The sequence below is a fragment of the Eucalyptus grandis genome, chromosome 5 (genome assembly GCF_016545825.1).
Source record: "Eucalyptus grandis isolate ANBG69807.140 chromosome 5, ASM1654582v1, whole genome shotgun sequence".
NCBI lineage: Eukaryota > Viridiplantae > Streptophyta > Magnoliopsida > Myrtales > Myrtaceae > Eucalyptus > Eucalyptus grandis.
This window is the reverse complement of record NC_052616.1, coordinates 35,396,581-35,417,601: the sequence shown is the minus strand read 5'-3', so window position 1 is coordinate 35,417,601 and position 21,021 is coordinate 35,396,581. Positions and strand designations below refer to the sequence as shown.

The 21,021-nt window shown below is 40.4% G+C and overlaps 1 protein-coding gene across 1 annotated transcript; it reads right to left on the bottom strand.

Annotated features, from left to right (window-relative positions):
• Positions 1 to 18,340: 18,340 nt before the first annotated feature.
• Positions 18,341 to 20,649, bottom strand: LOC104445100 (protein SRG1). Its single transcript, XM_010058915.3, is given in 5 exon segments — positions 18,341 to 18,749; positions 18,842 to 19,065; positions 19,068 to 19,165; positions 19,404 to 19,651; positions 20,216 to 20,649. Coding segments are annotated over 5 exon segments (1,077 nt in total). The 5' UTR covers positions 20,465 to 20,649; the 3' UTR covers positions 18,341 to 18,491.
• Positions 20,650 to 21,021: the final 372 nt, after the last annotated feature.

The following is a 21,021-nucleotide window of genomic DNA, read 5'->3' as shown; positions in this document are numbered from 1 at the left end:
CAAATGTCATGATGATAAAAAAAAAAATACCTAGGTAACCATAGACACACAAAGCAGTGGAATACTTGAACAGCTACTAGTATTCAATGATATAATTTGAGGACAACTCGGACATATTTAGCGTCACGGGGATGGAGTACCTGGACAATGTCAAGTACTTGAAAACAATGGGATACTTGCAATCACTAGTATCCATACTAAGAAGACAACTTGAATAGGTCGAGTGTCAATAAGAGATGGTACCTAGACAGTAGTAGGTACTCAAAGACAATGAGACACTTGGATAATCGCATATATCCAAATTATGAAGACAACTCGAATAGGTCGAGTGTCAAGAAGAGAGTACCTAGACAATGGTAGGTACTCAAAGACAATGAGATACTTGGACAATTGCAAGCATCTAAACTAAGAAGACAACTTGAATAGGTTGAGTGTCAATAAGAGGGAGTACCCAAGCGACGGTAGGTACTTAAAGACAAAGGGATACTTGGATAGTTTGCAAGCACCCGAACTCAGAAGACAACTCGAATAGGTTGAGTGTCGATAAGAGGGGGGGTACCTGGACAGTGATAGGTACCCAAAGATAATGGCATACTTGGTCAATTGCAAGCATCCTAACTATGAGGACAACTTGAATAGATTGAGTGTCGATAAGAGAGAGTACTCGGACAATGGTAGGTACTTAACGATAATTTGATACTTGGACAATCATCAGTATCCATATTCTGGGGATAACTCGAACATATTGAGTGTCAATAAGAGAGTACCCGAACAATGGTACGTACTCAAGGACAAAGGGATACCTGAATAGCGGTAGATACTTGAAGACAAGGGGATACTTGGATAGTCATAGGTATCCAAACTCTGAAGACAACTCGAACAGGTCGAGTGTCGATAAGAGAGTACCTAGACAGGGGTAGGTACTTAAATACAAAGGAATACATGGATAGTCATTAGCATCCAAACTCTAAAGACAACTTGAATAGGTCGAGTGTCCAGAAGAGGGAGTACCCAGACAGTGGTCGGTACTCAAAGACAAAGGGATACTTGGACAGTTGGAACCACCCTAAAGACGAAAGACAACTCGTATAGGTTGAGTGTCAAAAAGAGAGAGTACTTATACAGTGGTAGGTACTAAAAAACAATGGAATACTTGGATATTTGCAAGCACCCAAACTTAGATAGGTCGAGTGTCGATAATAGAGAGTATTTGAACAGTGACCGGTACTTAAAGATAAGATTTTTGGAAATAAGGGTAGAGATATGCTTACTTGATGATATCTTTGATCTCTGAAAGTATGTCTACCATTTGCCCAATATGCATACATGAGTGTACATGCTGTAAATTCATGAAATTAAATGTGGTTCATGCATGACAATTTTGTCTGTTTTGCATCATCTGAGTTTCATTGAGGAAAATTTTGAAAGACAATTTTCATTCAGAATGTAGACGTCTTGAAAGTGCCAAATGAGGGACTTTCAGTTTAAAAGGACTTTTCACTCACTCTCATGGAAAAGTTTGTTTTATCTTGACCATTAATGCAAATTTATAAGGACCACACTATCTCACCGTCATCATGTTAGCAGGGGTCCGAATATTCTCGCAAGTGGTATGACTTTATGAGAGGTCTTTGTCGAGATTGTGATGTAAGCTTGGTCAACGGTTTATCAAAGGGGACCATCAAGGTCAAGGCTTATGAAAGAAATGCTACATGATCATTTCCAGGTTTACAAGTCAAGAACCCTGCAAAAAGAGATAGAATAATCTTGCTTGTATTTCTTCGAGCGATGCTTATAAACATATGAAATCATACGTTAATTGAAGTGCCATAGTTTGAAGAGACTTTTACAAGAGGGATGCAATGTAAGTTTGGCTCACGTGTAAAAGGGTGAGAGTTGGTGATTGTTTTGGCATTGTCACTGGTCTTTCTTCTTACAACCGAAATTATCTCCATGGAGGCTCCATTATTTGAACCGCAACAGCAGCTTTACTTGGGAATACAAATGGCTTTATTTTTGTTTAAGGGCATCGGCCATACTTTTACCAGGCACACTGCTTTTTCATACATTTAGTTATTTTAATTTCAATTTACTCATCTATGCGCATTGACCTTACTTTTACCAGATACACTATTTTTTCATGCCTTTAGTTTTTATTCTTGTTGCTTGAGGAACTAACCTAGGCAAGTTCAAGCAAAGCACTATTATTAGACTCATGGGGTCTTCATCTTTCACCGGTGCTCTGGGTTATGCTACTTGAATGGTAATAACTTCTGCTTTGCCTCAATGTGAGGGTGAAATTACAAACTTAATTGGGTTGTACAATGAATACAAGTGCATAGAGACAAAATTGCTCTTCATCATTCTAGGGCACTTAGATTATCGTGAGTGTGCAATAGAAACACCCGAAGATTGATGCAAGTGAGAGCAAGAAAATTTCTATTCCTTTTCTCACCTTGTGATGCTGCCTCGCCTCCGATCTACCCTAGTATGGGGTGGTTCTTGACAGGGGTATGAAAGGAACTTCACAAGTATATAGGGCTCAAAGGGGGTAAATAATGGATAATCTGTAGTATTTAGGGTAGAGAAATGAAATGCCTCTTACTACTTTGGTTATCGTACCATTCGTGAGAGAACCTTTTACCCTACAGATATGGAATTTTCTACATTTATCTCACAAGTGTATAGATAGGGGACTGTGTGTGGGATGTGGCTTCCTTCATCATCCTGATGCTCCTCATTTAGTATGCTCGATCAATTTTATATTTTTCATTCAATTGTTTATTTTGATAATCCTTAGTGGAATCAGTGATTTAGACATACAAAAACATCATGCAAAATCCATTTGGAAAAGGCATGCAATATTTTAAATACGAGAGATTTTATGTTCCTAAAACAAATAATTGAATTTACTCAAAAATGCTTTCTTAATAGCTTTTGAGGTATTTATTTTACAAATATTTTAAATTTTAAACATCAAAGGAGTTATTCACAAATGGTTGCCGATGAAATGTCCCCATTGAATAGGGAGATGACACAAGAATGATTAGCCGGGGTTAAGAATCTGATTATTGATTTGATGGGCACTTTCCCTTTTGCCTCTGTAGAAGAGAAGATACAAATGGATCAATCAATAGGGCCAAAATCAAACATGAGTGGAGGCCTAAAGAATTTCTTGTCATTTGCTTTGGCGATATTTGAAGCGACATTTCGCTTGGGAGAGTGGATTAGAGTTTGACACGCCTCTCATTGATTTGTTATCCGCATTCTTTTTTACGGTCAAGCGATCCTACAACAGATTGGAAGGAGCGTTTTAGTCACGAACTCTCTCAGGAGTCGAACAACTAGAAGCGGTACAATATTACCCTTCACTGGTTTGCAGATGATTGAATAGGCCTAAAGCATGAGAAAGACATGAATTCCTACATCCTTTGTATTGTTAGGTCAACTACTCTCCCATTTCTGTAGAGGCAAGAGAAGCAAAATTATTTATTAGTTTGTACATATGCAACTAGTTGCCATTTCCGAGGATCGAGCCCCGGTCGCGTCTGGACCACTTCACTCCCCATACCACTAGGGCGAGGGACTAGTGGTGTTTGTAGGAGGCTTCTTTTTCGAACTGGTTCTTGGATGACATGTCTTTTTACACAAAGTTAGGTGAATCCGCTGCGGGTTGCTTTCATGTACTAGCTTTGCCAATATTGATTTGCCTAAATTAACCATTGAGTTTGGTTCTTGAATCCTGATGCTTCCTCAAGCTTCTATGGAATTTGAGATGGACAATTGAAATCTCCAGTTTTTTGATGGCAATCATTTCGTTTAGAACAAGAAGTGAGGTTTCCAGGTTCTAAAGTCATCATCTAGAATAGGGGATAGAGATCGCCTCAACTGTCTGGATTTTCTCCCTGTTGACAGTAGCCAATTAAAAGGAAGAGAAGAAATTCCTTCCCTATACTTCTTGGTTTGTTGAAGCTAGAAATCATATTAGTGAAACCACAACATCTAGTTGGTCGGGCACATTGCGCAAAGAAGATATTGCTCAGACTTGAGATAGAGTTGTGTAGGAGCAAAGTGGAGGGCATAGATTTCCGAGGATGGCTCACAAAATGGGAAGGTTGAGAGCAGCACAGAAAATGTTACTCTGCCCTAAGCTACCATGGTATGCATGCTTCGAGTTCAATCGTATGCTTGTGCCTATTACGTCCAATCTTTCATCTCTTGTAAATAGAAGAGAGATGACATCATTTCCAAAATTATGTTTAGGGAATAAGACTTACCTTTTTTGAAACGAGATGATTTTTTCTATTTGTCCCTGCTTTCTTGAAAAGAGTGTTTTAGAATCTAACAAGTTCGCATGATGTGCCGATTTCAAATGCCCCTTATCACGCTAATTCAAAGGGGATGGGGATGATATTTTGAGACACGAAGTAAATTTTTTAGAAAAATAAATAGAATTAAATTTAACATCTTGCTTTGAGAGGAAGCATGATGAAGCATGATGAAGCCCAACCTTCAGTATTCTTCTTGGATGATATTTTCTTGTCATGGTTGGATAGCATCACCGGGCTGGTTTAAAATACTGCCTCATGCTCTCGAAACAAAATATTAGTACTATACATTAGATTACTGGAATGGAAAATGCAACAATAACACACTAGACATGATAGAAAACATGAGATTATAAAAACAATCAAAACCCATGAGAACTCCTATGAAAAGGAGCACTTTGATAGTGTTGGTCTTGAAATCAAGTGCCTTTGAGTTCTTCACCTCCAGTAGACTCGAAGTATTCGCATGAGAGGACCACTTCATTGAAGCTACAGAAGTGTAATCCATGCAACCAATAGCGATGCTTGCAGGGTAAAGCTTTTATGAATAACTTCATCATGTTTTCTTCGGCCAGTTGAGGGTAGGTTTGCAATATAATAGCCTCCCACCTTTCTGCATATGCTCGAAAATCCTCCACTGGTCTTCTTCTGATGGGAACCAAATCCTTGTAGGGCAGTTCGACTCCAATCTTGCTTTGGTATTGATGCAGGAATGCGGAAGGTAGCTTATTCCAATCCCTCACGAGGTAGATCCTTACCATGAAGAACCATTGCAATGCAGGACCTATGAGTTAGGTTGTGCTGTTATACTTATGGAGATGAGGTACCCTTATTTCTGTAGGAGTCATAATCCTATGGAGGCAAGACGGACCCGCCGAGTCTTGGTTAGATGACTGGTTTTCCCATTGCATATTCATTGTAGTGATGAATTCTGCTACTTTAGGAAAGATGGGCTCTATCGAGATCATTTCATTGCTTTCTTTCGGGTCGAAATTTCCAACTGAGGATGAGGCGTTTACGTCATCCTCTTGGTCGGGTGACAAATTTAGCAACTCATTGGGAGACAAGTTATGACGGATGAATGTCCCTTCTTCTAACAGGCTTTGGATCTTGTGTGTGGGTGGGAGGCAGTCATTTGATGAATGACTAATTTTATCTGTATAATACTGGTAATTCTTGAGATGATACCTTAGGGGATGTTCGAAGTCTTGGTGTAGCGGCCCATTGGCTGTCAGATTTTGCCTATGTTTAGTGGCAGACGTTGGCTTGAATTGTTTAGACTTTCTTTTCTTGACTCTTGGTCTTGATCTTTTGAGTAAAGCCCTTCGTTTTGCTAGCTGGATTTTGTCAAGGGGATTGGGAGATGGTGGTGTTTCGCTTCCTAGGTTGATGGGGGTCGGCATTCTTTGGACCCTAGCTCTTGCGGTGAGCTTAGGCAGCTGCTTTGTTGTGCTTGGGTTCTGAATAGGTTTTATGGTGTTGACCTCGTCTACGGGCTCCTTGCCTTTCCTAGTGGGAAGCTTCTCAGTGATAGGATATTGCTTAGTCATCCATTTATTGTGCAAGGCTACATCGATATCTTCTTCTGTGAGTTGCAGGTTAGATTGGGCGATTGGGCTCCTCCCTAACGCAACATGTGTTCTTAAAAACATATTACCCCTTGTCTTTAAGACCTTCGGCTCTTCATACTTCGCGACTATTGGCTCTTCGTAGGGCAGGGCAATGTTGGCATTGATGTCAACACTATATTCTTGGCGGAAAGTATCAGTTAGTTCCCCCCAGGTTTTAAGGAGACTAATCCTCCTTACAATGTACCAACGCAAGGCGGGGTTAGTCAGGTTTGATTGGTACGATTGAATCATCCTTCGGACCAGGTAAGCTTGCAAGTAGGCCTCTAGGCGAGTGGTATTAGCATACCCCTCACATTCAGGCACTTTGAGCTCTTCAGGGATCTTAACACTGGTATAATTAGATAGGTCCATGGGATCTTGTCCTTGCAGCTGGCTTAGCTTCTTCATGATCTTTACAAACTGTCTATCCTGTTTGTTATCCTGCGAAGTTGTTATCCTTCGACAACTTCACAGGTGTCAAGAGTGTGTTTAAAGCAGCTATGGAGTTAGACTTGTCTTGAGTGGACTCTATTTGCCTTGAGAGTTGTTGAAGGACAATGGACATTTGTCCTATGCCGTCTTCAACGTTAGCGAGGCGATTTTGTATATTATTCTAATCAAACTCTATTGCTTGAGGCCATTCATAGGCAACTGGGGGTTGGCGATTCATAATTATCTGCCATCACAAAAATAATAAATTAGCACAAGAATAAACAAGGATTGTTCCATGGCAATGATCTAGCTATTTTTTATTTATCAAAAGAGGATTTCACAGACAACATACTTTTAAACAGAAGTCCCTAAACAATGGAACTAAGACAAAATTTTCATAATATTAATACTAGGGGGACATGACTATTATTTTATATGCGATGGGGAGTCTTGTTCTTACGAAGATGTTTGCTTCCTTGGACTAGCTTTGAGATGTGTATCCAACTTATTCCCAAATCCCTTTGCATATGCTTTGCTTGCTCGTGTTGACTAATCTCGCTAGTTGGGTGAGAGATCGATGGCCGCAGTATTGTCGGGATACAATGGTTGTGGATGTAGGACTCAGAGACGTGATGGGCCTTTTCCTTGTCTCTCAAGCCCTTCAGGTACCACGATCCTTTTGTGATGACACTTGCATCATGTTTCCTTGTTGATGGAAATCTCGAATTCGTAGTCATGGCTTTGATGGGTGAACAAGAGTGGAGAGATCTTCGTCTTGAAGGGCGATAGGATCTCCTGAAGAGCTCCATATTGTCGGGCCACTTGATATGGGTAATAGGGAGTGGCTCCGGTGAAGCCGAGCAACGGGATTGGATTGCAATGTTTGTAAGCAAAGTGAGCTCTCTTTTCATGGAACCAACCAGCACACCATAGGAATGCCTCAAGAGTGGGGTCCCTTAGAAAATTTATCTAATTAAAATAGCTTTGGTTGGGAACGTATGGTCTTAGGATCACAAATTTCTATAATGAATTTTCGAAATCATTTATTTCAGATGATTGCATGAGGTATCGAAATTTGCTTAGGTGAGAAAAGAATCATACCTATAAAATTTCCGGGGAGGCCTGCATGATTTTTTCCGTGTTTTCTTTAAAACGATTAAGGGACAAGAATGTTTCGGCTAAGATCATGTTAACATAATTTTTCCCCCTTGAGACCTTATCAACCACCCATGCCATTAAGGGACTTATGGCATCCTTTTAATAGGGGAAAATGATGAACCCAAAAAAGGCAAGGAGAAAAATCTCACTTTTTTGGGTCATGGGTTGATTTTCAAAACAAGTAGTCAAAAACGCTAGTGGGCAGGTATTATGATTGGTTTCAAGAATTTGCCTCATACCATAAACTTTGGTTCTTAAAAGTCATGCAAATCTATGCAGTGGGTTCATATCTATTAGTGGTCTAACAAGCTTACTCTCGAGAGGCATTCCAATGATGATGTTGTATTCTTCTAGAGTTGGGGTTAGCTCAAACCCACTAAACATAAAAGTGGATGTCCTAGGGCACTGAAAATATGCTATGGCTTGTAAGACTTCAGGATGAACAACAATTTGGAACAACGATAAGAGATGACCGACTTTGGCTTTCACGCGCTCTTGGGCAAATTGGTCCAATTGATTCCATCATATGAAGTGCTCTGCTTTGGGGGTGGGAATAAACTAGATATTGTCTCCTCCCATCGCATATGAACTATGACTCAAAAAACCGACCTAAATTGCCATGGGCCAATAAAAAAGACTGAGTAAAAAAGGTAAAGAAATCACTTTAGTTTAAAAAAAAAATGGCAAACATAGAGACATACGCATGATATGTGCAGCTTGATGTCTAACTAGGAAAGCTTGTTGAAAGTAAAAGGGTGTCTGCTTGTTGCAGTCTCGTGTGGGTATCATACCCTCTTAACCTCGACTCTACCTAAAGAAATTCGGAAAAAGGAAAGACAACATCTACATCGCAGTCTCACGTTCAAGGCCATATCTTTCTTAACACTATCCTAAATATCCTATGGTGGCCTAGGCTTAGCGGCTGAGTTGTGTGTGTCACATGTAGTGCTAAAACATTAAAACATACATAACAATTTATAATCACAAAACATTTTATTTTAACAAAATTAAAATTAATCTCTAAGCTAATAACTTGCATGAAAAGAAAAGAAAAAGCAAAATACCCAAGTTAGTGAAGTGTTTAAACAAGATAAAAAAACGGCCTAAGTCCTAAAAATGTCCCAAGCGAAGTTGCCAAGCTGTTGTGACCTCTTTTTTCGGCGCTCGATTAGTAGGGGCACCTATGGAGGCTAATGGCTTGGCTAGGTTTATTAGGCTTAGCCCAGGCTCTCCCAAACCAACCGATTCACGACTTAATGATTTGGTTTTTTTTACTTATAAGTTAATTTTTAAAAAGAGCCGCCATTAATCAATTTGGGGTGGGTCGATTAGAAACTTAAGTGAAATATTGTGAGAAATATTTACTCCTACGCAACTAGAAAAACTAGGATTGGGGACTTGATTACACTAGTTAATCACTAATGCCCTTCGGTACCCAATCTTTGGATTCTTCAAGGGATTTTTCATGTATTTGTGGAGAAAAACATTTTTGGTCTTTTTCTATTTTTTAACTTAAAAATCATTTTTTGGATTTTTGATCATTTTTTTTTTGAAAATATATTAGGCTTTTTCTGATTTTTTGGAAAATTGTAAGATATTTTGGATTTTTTTATTTCTGAAAATGATTTTTTTATTTATTAATTATTTTTAATTAAAATATTATTTTTATTAAAATATAATATTATAAAAAATGACCCGAGTCGCCAGTGGTTGGCTTGAATGGGCTCTGAAGCATGGGCCCAAACCGGGCCTCACTTAAAAAAAAAAAAGAAACACTTAGCCCACAAGACAAAATTGGGCCCGTTTTTAATTAAAATGGAATGCTTGGCCCGAGTTCCAAACATAGCCCACTATGCCCAAACCCTAGGGACAATTGAGTCACATGGCCAACTTGGCCGAACCGGTTTACAGCCGCTGCTGCCCTTCTGTAGCTCAATGGCCGCGACTATGTCATTAGCCTTTGCCTCGCCGTAAGACTCGACTGACGCCACCCTAACCTACACAGACCGACCCGGCCTTAGTCTAGCTAGCTATTGTCGCAAACCATCGTCGCCGATCACTGAGGCTCCGACCGTGACCACCAACTCTCTCGAGCAAATCGTCGAACGCCTGGAGTTCGTTGGCTAAAAAGTGAAGAGGCTCAATATCAAGGCAGCCGGACAATGAACAGACGGGGCCGAAGAGCACTGGAGATGGACGGCCGCAAGTTTTGGTGTGGTCTATGCGAGATGGAGTGAAAATGGAGCCCTACTTACCGGATCCAAAAATGGGGGCGACGATGCAAAGCAATGGGCATCATCAGTGGCGGAGCAGCGGAGGCGCCAGGCCAAGCATCTGGTGCTGCACACAGCGAGGAGGCTCGCTCTACTAACCCTCTCTCTTTTCAAACCCCTAGATCTCTCTCGCTTAGCCTTGATTTCTCCCACTTAGCCCCTCTCCTCCAGCTCTGACCCTCTTCTGCTTGCGAACTCTCATATCTTGGCTTGTGAGCGTTCGAGCCTCCCTTGAAGTCTCTTGGGGGAGGCTTTCGAAGCTCGCATGCCTTCGATCTCACTCGCATCATGCCCTTTGCCTTCCCCTCTGACGAATCTATTTATAGGTGAGGGGGAGGTCTGGTCGATAGAGCTTCGGTCGCCAGTCCTCGCACACTGACCGACCTTGGGCGGTCGAATCGGCGTCTCCTCAGTCGCCCACTTGCTTCGCTTTGAAGGCGTGTCCTATCGTTGCCAGCTGCTCCACGTGCGTCGTTGTCTGCCTTTCTGTCTAACGTCGAATGCGTCTGTCTCCTTTTGCACATGCTACATATCCAACCGAGGAAGAAGACAAGGGCAAAGAGGTCGGGTCGGAGGGGAAGGGCTGGGCCCTAGGGGCCCACACGGGAAGAAAAACAAAAAGAAGGGGCTAGGCTTTCACGCCCAGCCCCATAAGGACCCCCTTTTTTATTTGTTATTTTTATTTTTTATATATTTAATAAGTTATCCAAAAAAGCGAAAAAAAGAAGGAACTAAAATTGGAAAGGGACGCAAATAAAAGCTAAGACCTAATTGATGCGAAAATCATTTTTGTTAGGGCCAAATTGGCCCTTAATTTTCTTATACAATTTAATTTAAAATACCTAGCCAAAATTTAGGTGTCAACAAGAAGGTTTTAGAGAGATAAAGATGAGCATCAATTTGATGACGGCGACGTTAGCGTGGTTAGTTGAATGAGAGAGTAAAAGTTGATCATGAGTCGAAAGGGTGAGAACGAGCAAAGTTGTTGCATGAGTTGAGATGGAGAGAAAGTAGAGTGTGAGGAGTGGAGAGAAAGAGACTGTGGAATGGAGGGAGAGAGATATGCCCGCAAATGTTTGAAATTTTTATAAACGGTGTGCTCATTAGCAACACATGTGACATGATGAATTAACTCATGTATTCGTGACATGACACAATTGTGATATCTAATATTTTATCCTCTCTCCATTCCATTCAATGCCCCATGAATCCTTTTTCTCTTGTCCCAATCAAGTCAAACGTGGTCTCATCTCTCTACCCATCACTTTTCTTGATCAACTTTAGAGTTCCAAATCCTTCCGACCATACAAGATTACAATGTATGGTTGTAATTGTAATTAAGTATATGATTGTCATAACAAATGGTAAAATTGATTTACGATGGAACTAGGTGTAAAAAAGCATAGTACTTATTTGTACCTTTGAAATTCTCCACTCCATCCTTCTTTTCTTTCTCCCCTCTCCCCCTCTCACAACACTGTTGTGACCTATCATCCGGTGAACTACCTAAGAGTTTGCTAATGAATTACTAAGTCTAAACTTAACTTGGGCTTTCCCAAAACTATACCAATTTTGCAAATTAGATTCAAGTTATTAACTTATAAATTAATTTCATTTAGGAGTCACCACTAATTAATTGTGTGGGAAATTTACAATTCTACGAACCAAGGATGGAGAATTCTTGGACTTGATTACACTAAATTACTATGACGTTTTTCCAATACATTTTCTCTTTTATTCTAGAAAAATGTTTTCTCTAGTAGCTTGGATTAATTTTAATCTATTTGCTAGCATGTGAGGTGTTTATATGGGTGCATAAACATTATACATAACACTTAATAAAGAAATCAATAAATAAATTGCTAAGATAAGTATAGGATTAAATACCTTAGTGAAAAGTTAAGCATATATCTTAATTTTCAACTCTGCAAATTATTTTTTAAAAATGCATGCAATGACCAATATATCATGATCTTTAATTTATGAAAGATTAAATCGTATGCAAAGCAAGACATGCAAATTTTATCCTAAGTTATGTCTTCATGACCCAATTCTAACATGACATGCAACTTCAATTACACAGCTTTAACTATGCAATCATTAAATGATGTGCATATATGACATGCATCAATGACATGAGCTAAACTATATGACCTAGCATATGACATGGATGTATTGCAATTAATCTATATGACATGCTCATGATGATATATATATTTTTAATTCCTATTAAATTCGTTATTAAAAATAAATGAAAATGAGAATCCATCTAAACTGAGATGTTATCTAATTTAAGTAAGGAAATTGGCTAATTTTGTGACATCTTGGATTTTTCACTTCTGCTTTCAATTAAATTAATCGGACATTTCATCGATGAGCCTATAGGACTATTCTCAGAGCTGATCACTCTCGAGATAATTAGACTATCTAGGGAAGCCATTAAGAAATTTTAACGCAATAGACTTGAGAATTTGACCATGAATCGGCTATTCGGCTGTGTTCATCTTTAGAGGTCATTACGGCACAGTTAAAAATCGATTAGGGATCAGAGATAAGTCGATTCGACTGAGATGTGTGGCTAAACGTGGGTGACTCCACTAAATTGGAAAATTCTTGTCGGCTGGCACTAGATTGATTTTTCTGTTGTTTTGGTACCCTATGTTCATAATTGAATTATTGAGATTTTCATGACAACTGAGAGTCGCCAATGTGTCGAGTGGGTTCATTGTGGCTCGAAGAAAATCGACCACGGGTCATTTGCACTAAAAATTTATGAAAACTCCCCAGTAGCCTAGGTCACGCTAAAATTGTGCCAAATTGAAATTAACCGCGAATTTGAAAGTTCTGTCATGTCACGAGTCATTTTAGGAACGTTGACTTAGTCTCAGAAGTTTTTTTTGCAAACCGAAACTTTTTGGGAAAAAGTCGAGGTAGGGCCGTTTTTGTCCAGAAAAAGTTAGGCATAGTTTTTTATCGCGCAATTGGGGTGCAAGTGGGATCAATTGGTGAGGAAAAATACCAATTGGATTGATGAGGCATCGATTGAATTTATTGAGGCCGAATTGGATTGAATTGAGGGAGAATAAGTGTCCAATTGAAGAAGAAATCAAGCAAATTCGTATGGCCCCCCACCACCATGACTTATGGACCATTTCCCTAGCTTATTGAAGAAGCTTGGTGGCTGATTTTGGTCCATGGAAGACAGCCAAGCTTGGTGGGCAAAAGGGGGACAAGAAGATGAGGATAAGAGACTAAGTGGCCCCCTTTAGCCCCCATCTCTCCCTTTCCCTTCACCTAGCCGTCGACCAGTTTGTTCCCCTTCCTTATTGTGCTTTGAAGACTTCAACTTGCAGAGGAGACTTGGACAGAAGCCTTTCGAAGCCCCCGTCCATGCTACACGCCGCCAAGACCGCCGGACCGCCCAAGTAGCGCCGTCCTCGCCTCACGCGTGCGTTTGCCCTTCTCGCCCTCACGCCGCTCCAGTGGCGATGCTCCGCTCAACTCGCCATTCTAGGAGGTTGTCCAGCCACTGTGTGTGGCCGTAGGAGCTGCCGTGAGTCCCTTCTTGAACTCAGTTTGGCCCTTTCAACCTTCCTCGGTTCATCCTCGCCTTAAACCGAGCTTGTTGCCCTATGTTTCAGCCCAAAATAGCAGCAAACAAAGTGGGTTTCCAATAGCTTGTTGGGCCCATTTTAAGGTCATTCTCGGCTCTGAAAGTTAGGTCCGCTTTGGAGAGAAGTGAGCCCCATTGCGTCCCCGATGATTTGAGCCGATTGGATCACAAAACAAGTGAGTTTAAGTCACTAATTCTCAATTAGTAGGTTAATTACGCTTATAGGTTAATTAGATTAAGTTAAGTATGATTAGGTGGATAGTTAGATTTGATTAGTGAAATTTAATTAATTGTCGATGCATGTTAGGTGGATAGTTAGTGCAATTAGGGCATAGACGAGCTCTAGTATTTATCTAGATTGACTCGAAAATTTTCCGAGTCTGTCTCGGTGTTTAGTTAGGCTTTTCCGGGTCTAAGTTGATTTATTTCCATTTATTTAATAATTTTCATAATTTTCATAATTTTCATAATTAATTAATTATTTTCCGAAAATTAGATCGGGATAACCGGTGATCAAAATTTTATGTTGGTTATTGTGGTGCAATCTGTTTATTTAATTGAGCTTTAATTTGTGTTAATTTTGCATAATTGTAATTTTATGATTTTATTCATAAATTATTTAATTTTGGTAAGTGGATGGAAAATTATTGGGCATCGGTCTACAACGCCAAAAATCTATTTTGGGACTGTTGAAAATAGTGGGAAGTTCAAAAGTGAAAACTTTATATTTTAGTTAAGGCCGACCGTGTACCCACACACGGTTATTTTTATCGGGAATAATAAAAAAGTTCAATTGGTTGTATGATTGAGATGGTATACTATATTAGCCTACAGGTGATATGGCAGCTTAGCATAGAGCAATATACTTTATTAGCTTAGATTGAGCAATGTTGGTATACTATATCGACCTATGGGCGATATGACAGCTTAGATAGAGAATACTCGATTATCTCAGAAGCGAGCTATACTATCTATTTACTAGCTTAGCAGTGAACAGTCCTGATCTGAGCAGACTTTATAGATAGTATGAGATGAGCCGACCAAGAAAGGGTCGTGATGACATGTAATCGACTGAGTCGATTGATCGATGAATTGATCCGAATTTATTGGATGTTATGATTGCGAGTTTATGAATTAAACTGATTTGCAGGAAGAAGTGGAGGCCCAGGTAAGTCCTATACCTCGTGATTGTGTTTAGGTAGCTCTTAGGGCGTATTTTCTTCCTAATTGGGTCTTAGGGAGTAGAACTCGCTGAGATGTTGTCTCACCCCGTTGTGGAATAATATTTTAGGTCCCTAGATGGCAGCCCCTTGAAACCCTCCTGAATATTTTGAACGACCTAAGAAGTTCATAGAAATAGGTTATCACATTCCGATACACCACCACCCCGAGGGACTTAAGTATGTGCTGATAAAAGTCCACATTTTAGGTTGATGTGGGTGAACCCCAAAAGGTGCCCCATGAGTACTAGGCGTGGTATCACCATTATAGTGATGGACAAAGGGTGGGCCCTGTACCGAAATCCGATGTACCTCTATATGCGTTTGAGGTTGCATTGGGGAAGGGTACAGTAGATCCTAAGGATGGATCAGTGATAAATGCAAAGGATCCCAAGCTCGAGGGCGATTCTGACTTTTCAGTGTACTCAGCCGTGGGCTCCAGTTGGAGCAAGGAAGAAGGAGAGATCGTTGAGGAGGAGGACCCAGAGGAGGATCTAGAGGAGGAACCTTGAGATCCCCACCCCTTATCTACAGACTTGTTTTTTGAACTTGTTAATTAAGACTTGACTTAGTACTTCACTTTGTATATATTTGCACTATGATTTGCAATGTTTATAAGTGTGGATTGTTTTTAAAGTTTGAAATTTGGAGTCTTACTTTTCTATCCCATTGTTTAATTGTTTGGGGATTATTTATATTCTTCGCATGCGTATTAAAATGAATGGGTCAGCGATGCATCTTGAGACGTTGCTATTTAATCAACCGGGTCGGGATGAGCGCGCGCTCGAGGATCGGGGCGTGACAAATTTAAATCCTATCTTATCTTGGATACTTATCTCGACATGCAATTCATTCTAAAATATTATCTACCCTAGATTTTATCTAAACATGCATTCAATCTAATAAGAAAATATCTAAATTAACCTATCATGCATTAATTTAGAGAGTAAAACCTAATACATATGATATGCAATGCAATCTTTTTGGCTTTTTGATATTATTAAGACATGGCAATAATTTTCATTAAGGAAAAAAACTTACCTAATCCTCACACGAGATCCACAAAGATGAAAGATTACATAATAAAAAAAAATCATTGTTGCGCAGGTTAAATTAAAGATTATCACAATCTTTAAACCACACCAAAATACTCAAAATAAAATCAAAGTAAGTCTTTCCGATCAAATTAGTAATTTAATTGACTTTTTAGCAATAAATCTTAATTGGATACGCCTAAATCTCATGCAATCAAATCAAGTAAGGAATCCAATTTAAATCAAGCAGTAATATACTCAAACAAATTGGATTCGGATCGTTACCTAATTTGAAGAGCACGATATCGAATGGAAGATCACGGCTTGCGAATGAGGCTCGGCCAGCAGTGGTGCTCACGGTTGTTCACAGCATGGCTCATGGTAGAATACTGGCGGATTCTTGATTCTCGGCTCACGGACTCGATGTGGCCTTAGTAATGATCGGCCGAGGACAGGCTTGCCGAACATCGCTGGATAACCAGCAAAAGGAACTCAAACTCACCGATGGGATGTTGGTAGTGGCTGAGTATCGCAGGTCGTGGACTGGAGTTGAGAGGGAACAGCTACTGGGCGTGACCGGCGAGGACACAGGACACTGACGTGGCCAGTAGGTGCAGGTGCGTCAACGATCACTGGTGCGTTGAGGCTTGTCGCCAGCGTTCCTAAGGAATGCTCGGAGACTTGCCGGTCCGGCGTATGGAGAGACGAGGTGTGCGGATGTGAAGATGCAAGACACGTACGAGAACTGCAAGAGTATCACTGTTGTTACTTGTTCTCTCCGTGCGAATCGCGGATGTTGCAGCAACGGAAGTGGGTCTCTATTTCCCTCTCTTTTGTTTTTCTCCTTTTTTTGTCGTCTTCTCCTCTGGCTTCTCTGTGTGTGGAGAACGTGAAGACCCTTTGCTCTGAATCTTGAACCACGTATGTTGAGCCTCTTCTTAAGTTGTGGATCTTTGGTGGTTAATGCGTACCTCACCACAACGTAGGAGCTCGAAAACTCCACTAAGGGTTGCCCCACATGTCAGTAGATGGGCTGATAAGATTATGTTCCTTATTTTAACGTGTCGATACGCACACGTCTTAGCTTAATTTTATAATTTTAACGTGTCGATACCCATACACCTCAGCCTAATCGAAGAAACATTTTTTCCCTCCCCAGTGTAATACCCCAAATTTTACATCCCTCTCAGATGTGGTAGTTAAGGATATTAAGGTCCTAGGTTTCAATATATGCCGACGTGCACCCTCTTTGCATATCCAAAAATCATATTAAATGATTAATGAACTTCCAAATTTTCAATTTTACCAGCTTAGTCCAATCGAAACGAAACCTTCTATTCAAATCAATCCATCGCTGGTCCAATGGAAATGCAATTAGGTGGGCTTATTACTATCATTGCTTTTAAAATTTATGTGTAGTTTTAACTAAAATTTTTGTTTGGGGGTCGGGATTGATCCCTAACTTTTTTATGCAGTTAATAACCAATTGAGTCACCAAAAGTGTCAACAGACACCTTCTCAAGAAACCCTCCCTATCTCCTAGCCACAAATTCGTTGACAAAAGACGGTGAAATCGCTGTTGCTTCACCATGTACGAAGCTACCTACGGTGAGATGCTGCCCTTGTGCACGGGAGAGAGGGTCGTGAGACAGTGGAGAGCCTTCATCAGCAACGCCAATAGAGATGATCTTGGCGATGAAGTGGAGCTCAGGGGGGCCAAGACTGGCGTGGCGGACGGCGGCCGCGACAGACAGTAGGCAGAGAAGAGAGTGACTGGGGTGAGTAGAACAAAGATTACAGATTTTTTGATAGAGTGGATTACTAAGGTTCGATCTGCTTGCGGATAATTTAAAGGTTATGCGAACACACACCATGTGTTTGGTAGCAACGTTAACGCTGCAACCTTGCTGCAGTTAAATCTTGCCTTTTTTTTTTCTAAAAAAGAAAAAAATTAATTTAACAAAGGAGAGCATATAGGTAGAATTGTGGTCCCGGTGGGTTTTCTTAATGATTAATAAATAAATGTATATTTTAACTTGCACGACATTTCTTTAGTTTTTTTTTTTTCTGATCGATGACATTACTTCAGTTATCCACGCCATTAAATGTGGACATTTTTCTGATACGAGTCTGGCTCGCATGATACTCGTGATTCATTAATTTAAAGAATCTATTGTTTATTTATCAAGGGGGCTTACTTGTGGAAAAAGTGGGGTACGAGTCTGGCTTGCATGATACTCGTGATTCAGTAATTTAATGAATCTATTGTTTATTTATCAAGGGGGCTTACTTGTAGAAAAAGTGGGGTAATTGTGAAATCCAATAGTTTTGCCACACGAAGTCTTTGCAGTCCGCCACTTGTCAGGTCGCACTCGTCCTAGCTGTTTTGAGTATTAAATTTGGCCTAGTCTATTACTATCTTCTTTAGTCTTTCAATGACAAGGCCCCTTAAATAAGTTAGTCCAAACTTAAAAAATACCCAGTACACCATATAAATCCAATAAGGTAAGATGCAAGCGATAGTCTCATGAATTTCGATTTCGCGCTAGTTCGGGACCAGGAGGATGAATATTCATCGCTCTACTAAAAGGACAAAAAAGACAGAAGGGCGGAGCAAAAAATTAATGCCTTGGATTTTAGAAGACTGTTTGATAGTTCAGACAAGCAATAGATGAGATTCAAAATAAGTTTTTTCAAGTCATTATTGTCTTTCTCAAAAAGGACCTCCCTAAATATCAAACCGATATCATATAATCAGGTTGCATCACCATTATACGTATCACCATTTTCACATTCATACTCAATAGATAGAACTCGTCTCTTCTAGGTTTCGTTGTTCTGAACCCTCATGGCGTCGAGATAAGCTTTTCCGTTGAGCTCCCTTGATAGATAGCCCTTCAGATGTTCTGCCGCTGTTATCCTCCTGAACATTGGCGGGGTCTCTGAGGTGATGAGGCTCGACGCAGGACCGATCTCAGCATCCATTCTCGGACTGAAGAACGTTGCAATGGAGATCCTCTCCTTCACTGCATTCACTGTTGCTCGATGCTCGATGCTCTGGTAAATCCCATTTGTTATAATCTGCTGTCGGCCAATGAAGGGAAGGCTTTGAGTGTGAGACAATAAATTATCAGTATGGTCAAATGTGGAAGTTGATGTTGCAATACTATTACCTCAACAACGTCTCCAACATTGATGATGAAAGCACCGGGGAGAGGTTTCACAGGAACCCACTTCCCATCTTTCCTTATCTGGAGGCCCTCCATTTCGTTGACCTGGAGGAGGATGGTAACCGCGTCGCCATCAGAGTGAGAGTTTAGGCCCATCACGAGCTCGGGTTGCGGACACGGCGGGTAATAATTCATCCTCATCGATTGCATCCCATCTTCGAACACCCCTCAAGGTCCTTTGCTTCCATTCCTAAGGCCTTCGCCATGAGGTAGAGGAGCTTTATTGCTAGGGCTTTTGTTTCCTTCGAGTAGGCGTCCAGATCGTCTCTACCATGTAGACAATTTCATTCTTTAGGCGATAAAAGGGATATTTTGGAACACGCCACAAAGTAAACCCTCAACAACAAAAAAGTTATTCACGTAGCATTATATCATGTGTCATACTAATGTGGTTTCACTTTTCTAATCAAGCGATTTTGTATTTTATGCATGTTCGCTTACATGTTACAAGTCTCACATGAAAGTTTTATGGTGTCTATGCATGTTTCGGCCCGAGAGAAAGAACCTGAAGGGAAGGGGGAGTTTGGGAAATAAGTGAGGCTTCCTCATAGAAGCAGGGAGAGTGAACATGCGGAAGATGTCAGCCCAATCAAGCTTTTGGTCTTCCGAGAACACAAAGGCCTGTCCGAAGCCGCCCGATTCGCCGTCTCTCTGCCAAAACTTCTTCTTCTCTTCCATTGGCATGTTGAACAGCTCTTCGGTCCCCTTCTTCACTTCCTCTATCAACTTAGGGCTCACTTCATGATTTATCAGCTGAAAATTATTAACACACCGCTATCACTCTTGATTCTCCCAGAAACAGGCATTCCTTTGAGATCAAGACAGATAAAGCTCTGATCTCCTGATTGCTGAGTAATCAAGAGACCTTTATTTCAACATATATCAAGAAAGTTTCAATAGATAAATTTGTCTTATTAGCATTCTCTAGAAAAGAGACAATCGAGGAACTCAAATCTCCAAATTCATCTAAGTTCCCACCTTTCTTTTTCCGTTGGAAATCTTGAACGACCAATTTAGTGTTCTGGTGAAACAGGGCAAGATGGCACAGAATAGTACATCTAAGTGTAAAATAAAAGCGAAAAGTTAGATTTGGTTAGGAGGCAAAAAGCGAGTCCAGGAAGCAAAACAAGGAAATTTCCGATGAAATCTCATAGGCTACACATAATTGTGGCTAAGAATTGTACATCTAAGTCTCCTTAGTGGCCCTCGCAGAAGTTGAGAATTAAGTGGATTTTAATCTCTTTCAATCAATGAACCCATTTTTCTCTGATACTTTCTCAAAGCCTTCATGTTCCAAATGCAGAAGTTGTTTCGTACCTGAAAGAAGCCCCAGTCTTTGCACGCATGGTGCAGCTTCTTGAGCTCTAGCTTCGAGCAGTCCTCCGAAACCAACCTCCCCAAGTCAATCACGGGGACCTGCAAGCCAGAACAAGCGTCCATGATCATGGGAGGCTCTAGATCGCTGCTGACATATCTCTCCGGGACCGTGGTCGGGTTCTCCTTCATTACGTCCTGAACACATGGCATGTGGAGCAACCTCCCTGGTATGTTCAACTGCGTCTCCATTGACAACAACCCAGAGGTTGAGAAATCTCAGAAACTGATCATAGGTTGTTCTGAAGGAAAGCTAAGTACGCTAACAAGAGAGAGAGTAGGTGACACAGTTGTGTTTCAGCTACAGGGATGTCTCAGTCTTTTTTGTTAACGAGTCCGTTCGTACTAGAAAGGATCCAGCGAGTATAATGACCCATCAGAAACTGTTCTTTCTCCTATCGAATTATTGGAGAAATATGTAAACTTCATATCATATCATATAAAATTATATTGCATTACAATAAAGTATCTTTGAACAGATGAGGTGCTCAGAGTATCCCTCTTTAACTGAATATTTTAAAGAACATTTGACCGGCAGTTGAGGCCTCTCACCCTTGAACAGTCAATCCGTTATCTATGTATCACCTTTTTTTGAGAAAATAAAAAACGACAAAACCGCATGGAGATTCCAGGGCGGGCGGTAGTATGATGCGTAAAATCAGTCTGACAATTAATTAGAGAGATAATGTCTAACTACAAAACAGCCGTGTCTTGTGCACGCTTAATTAATTATTGTATTAATTGCTTCT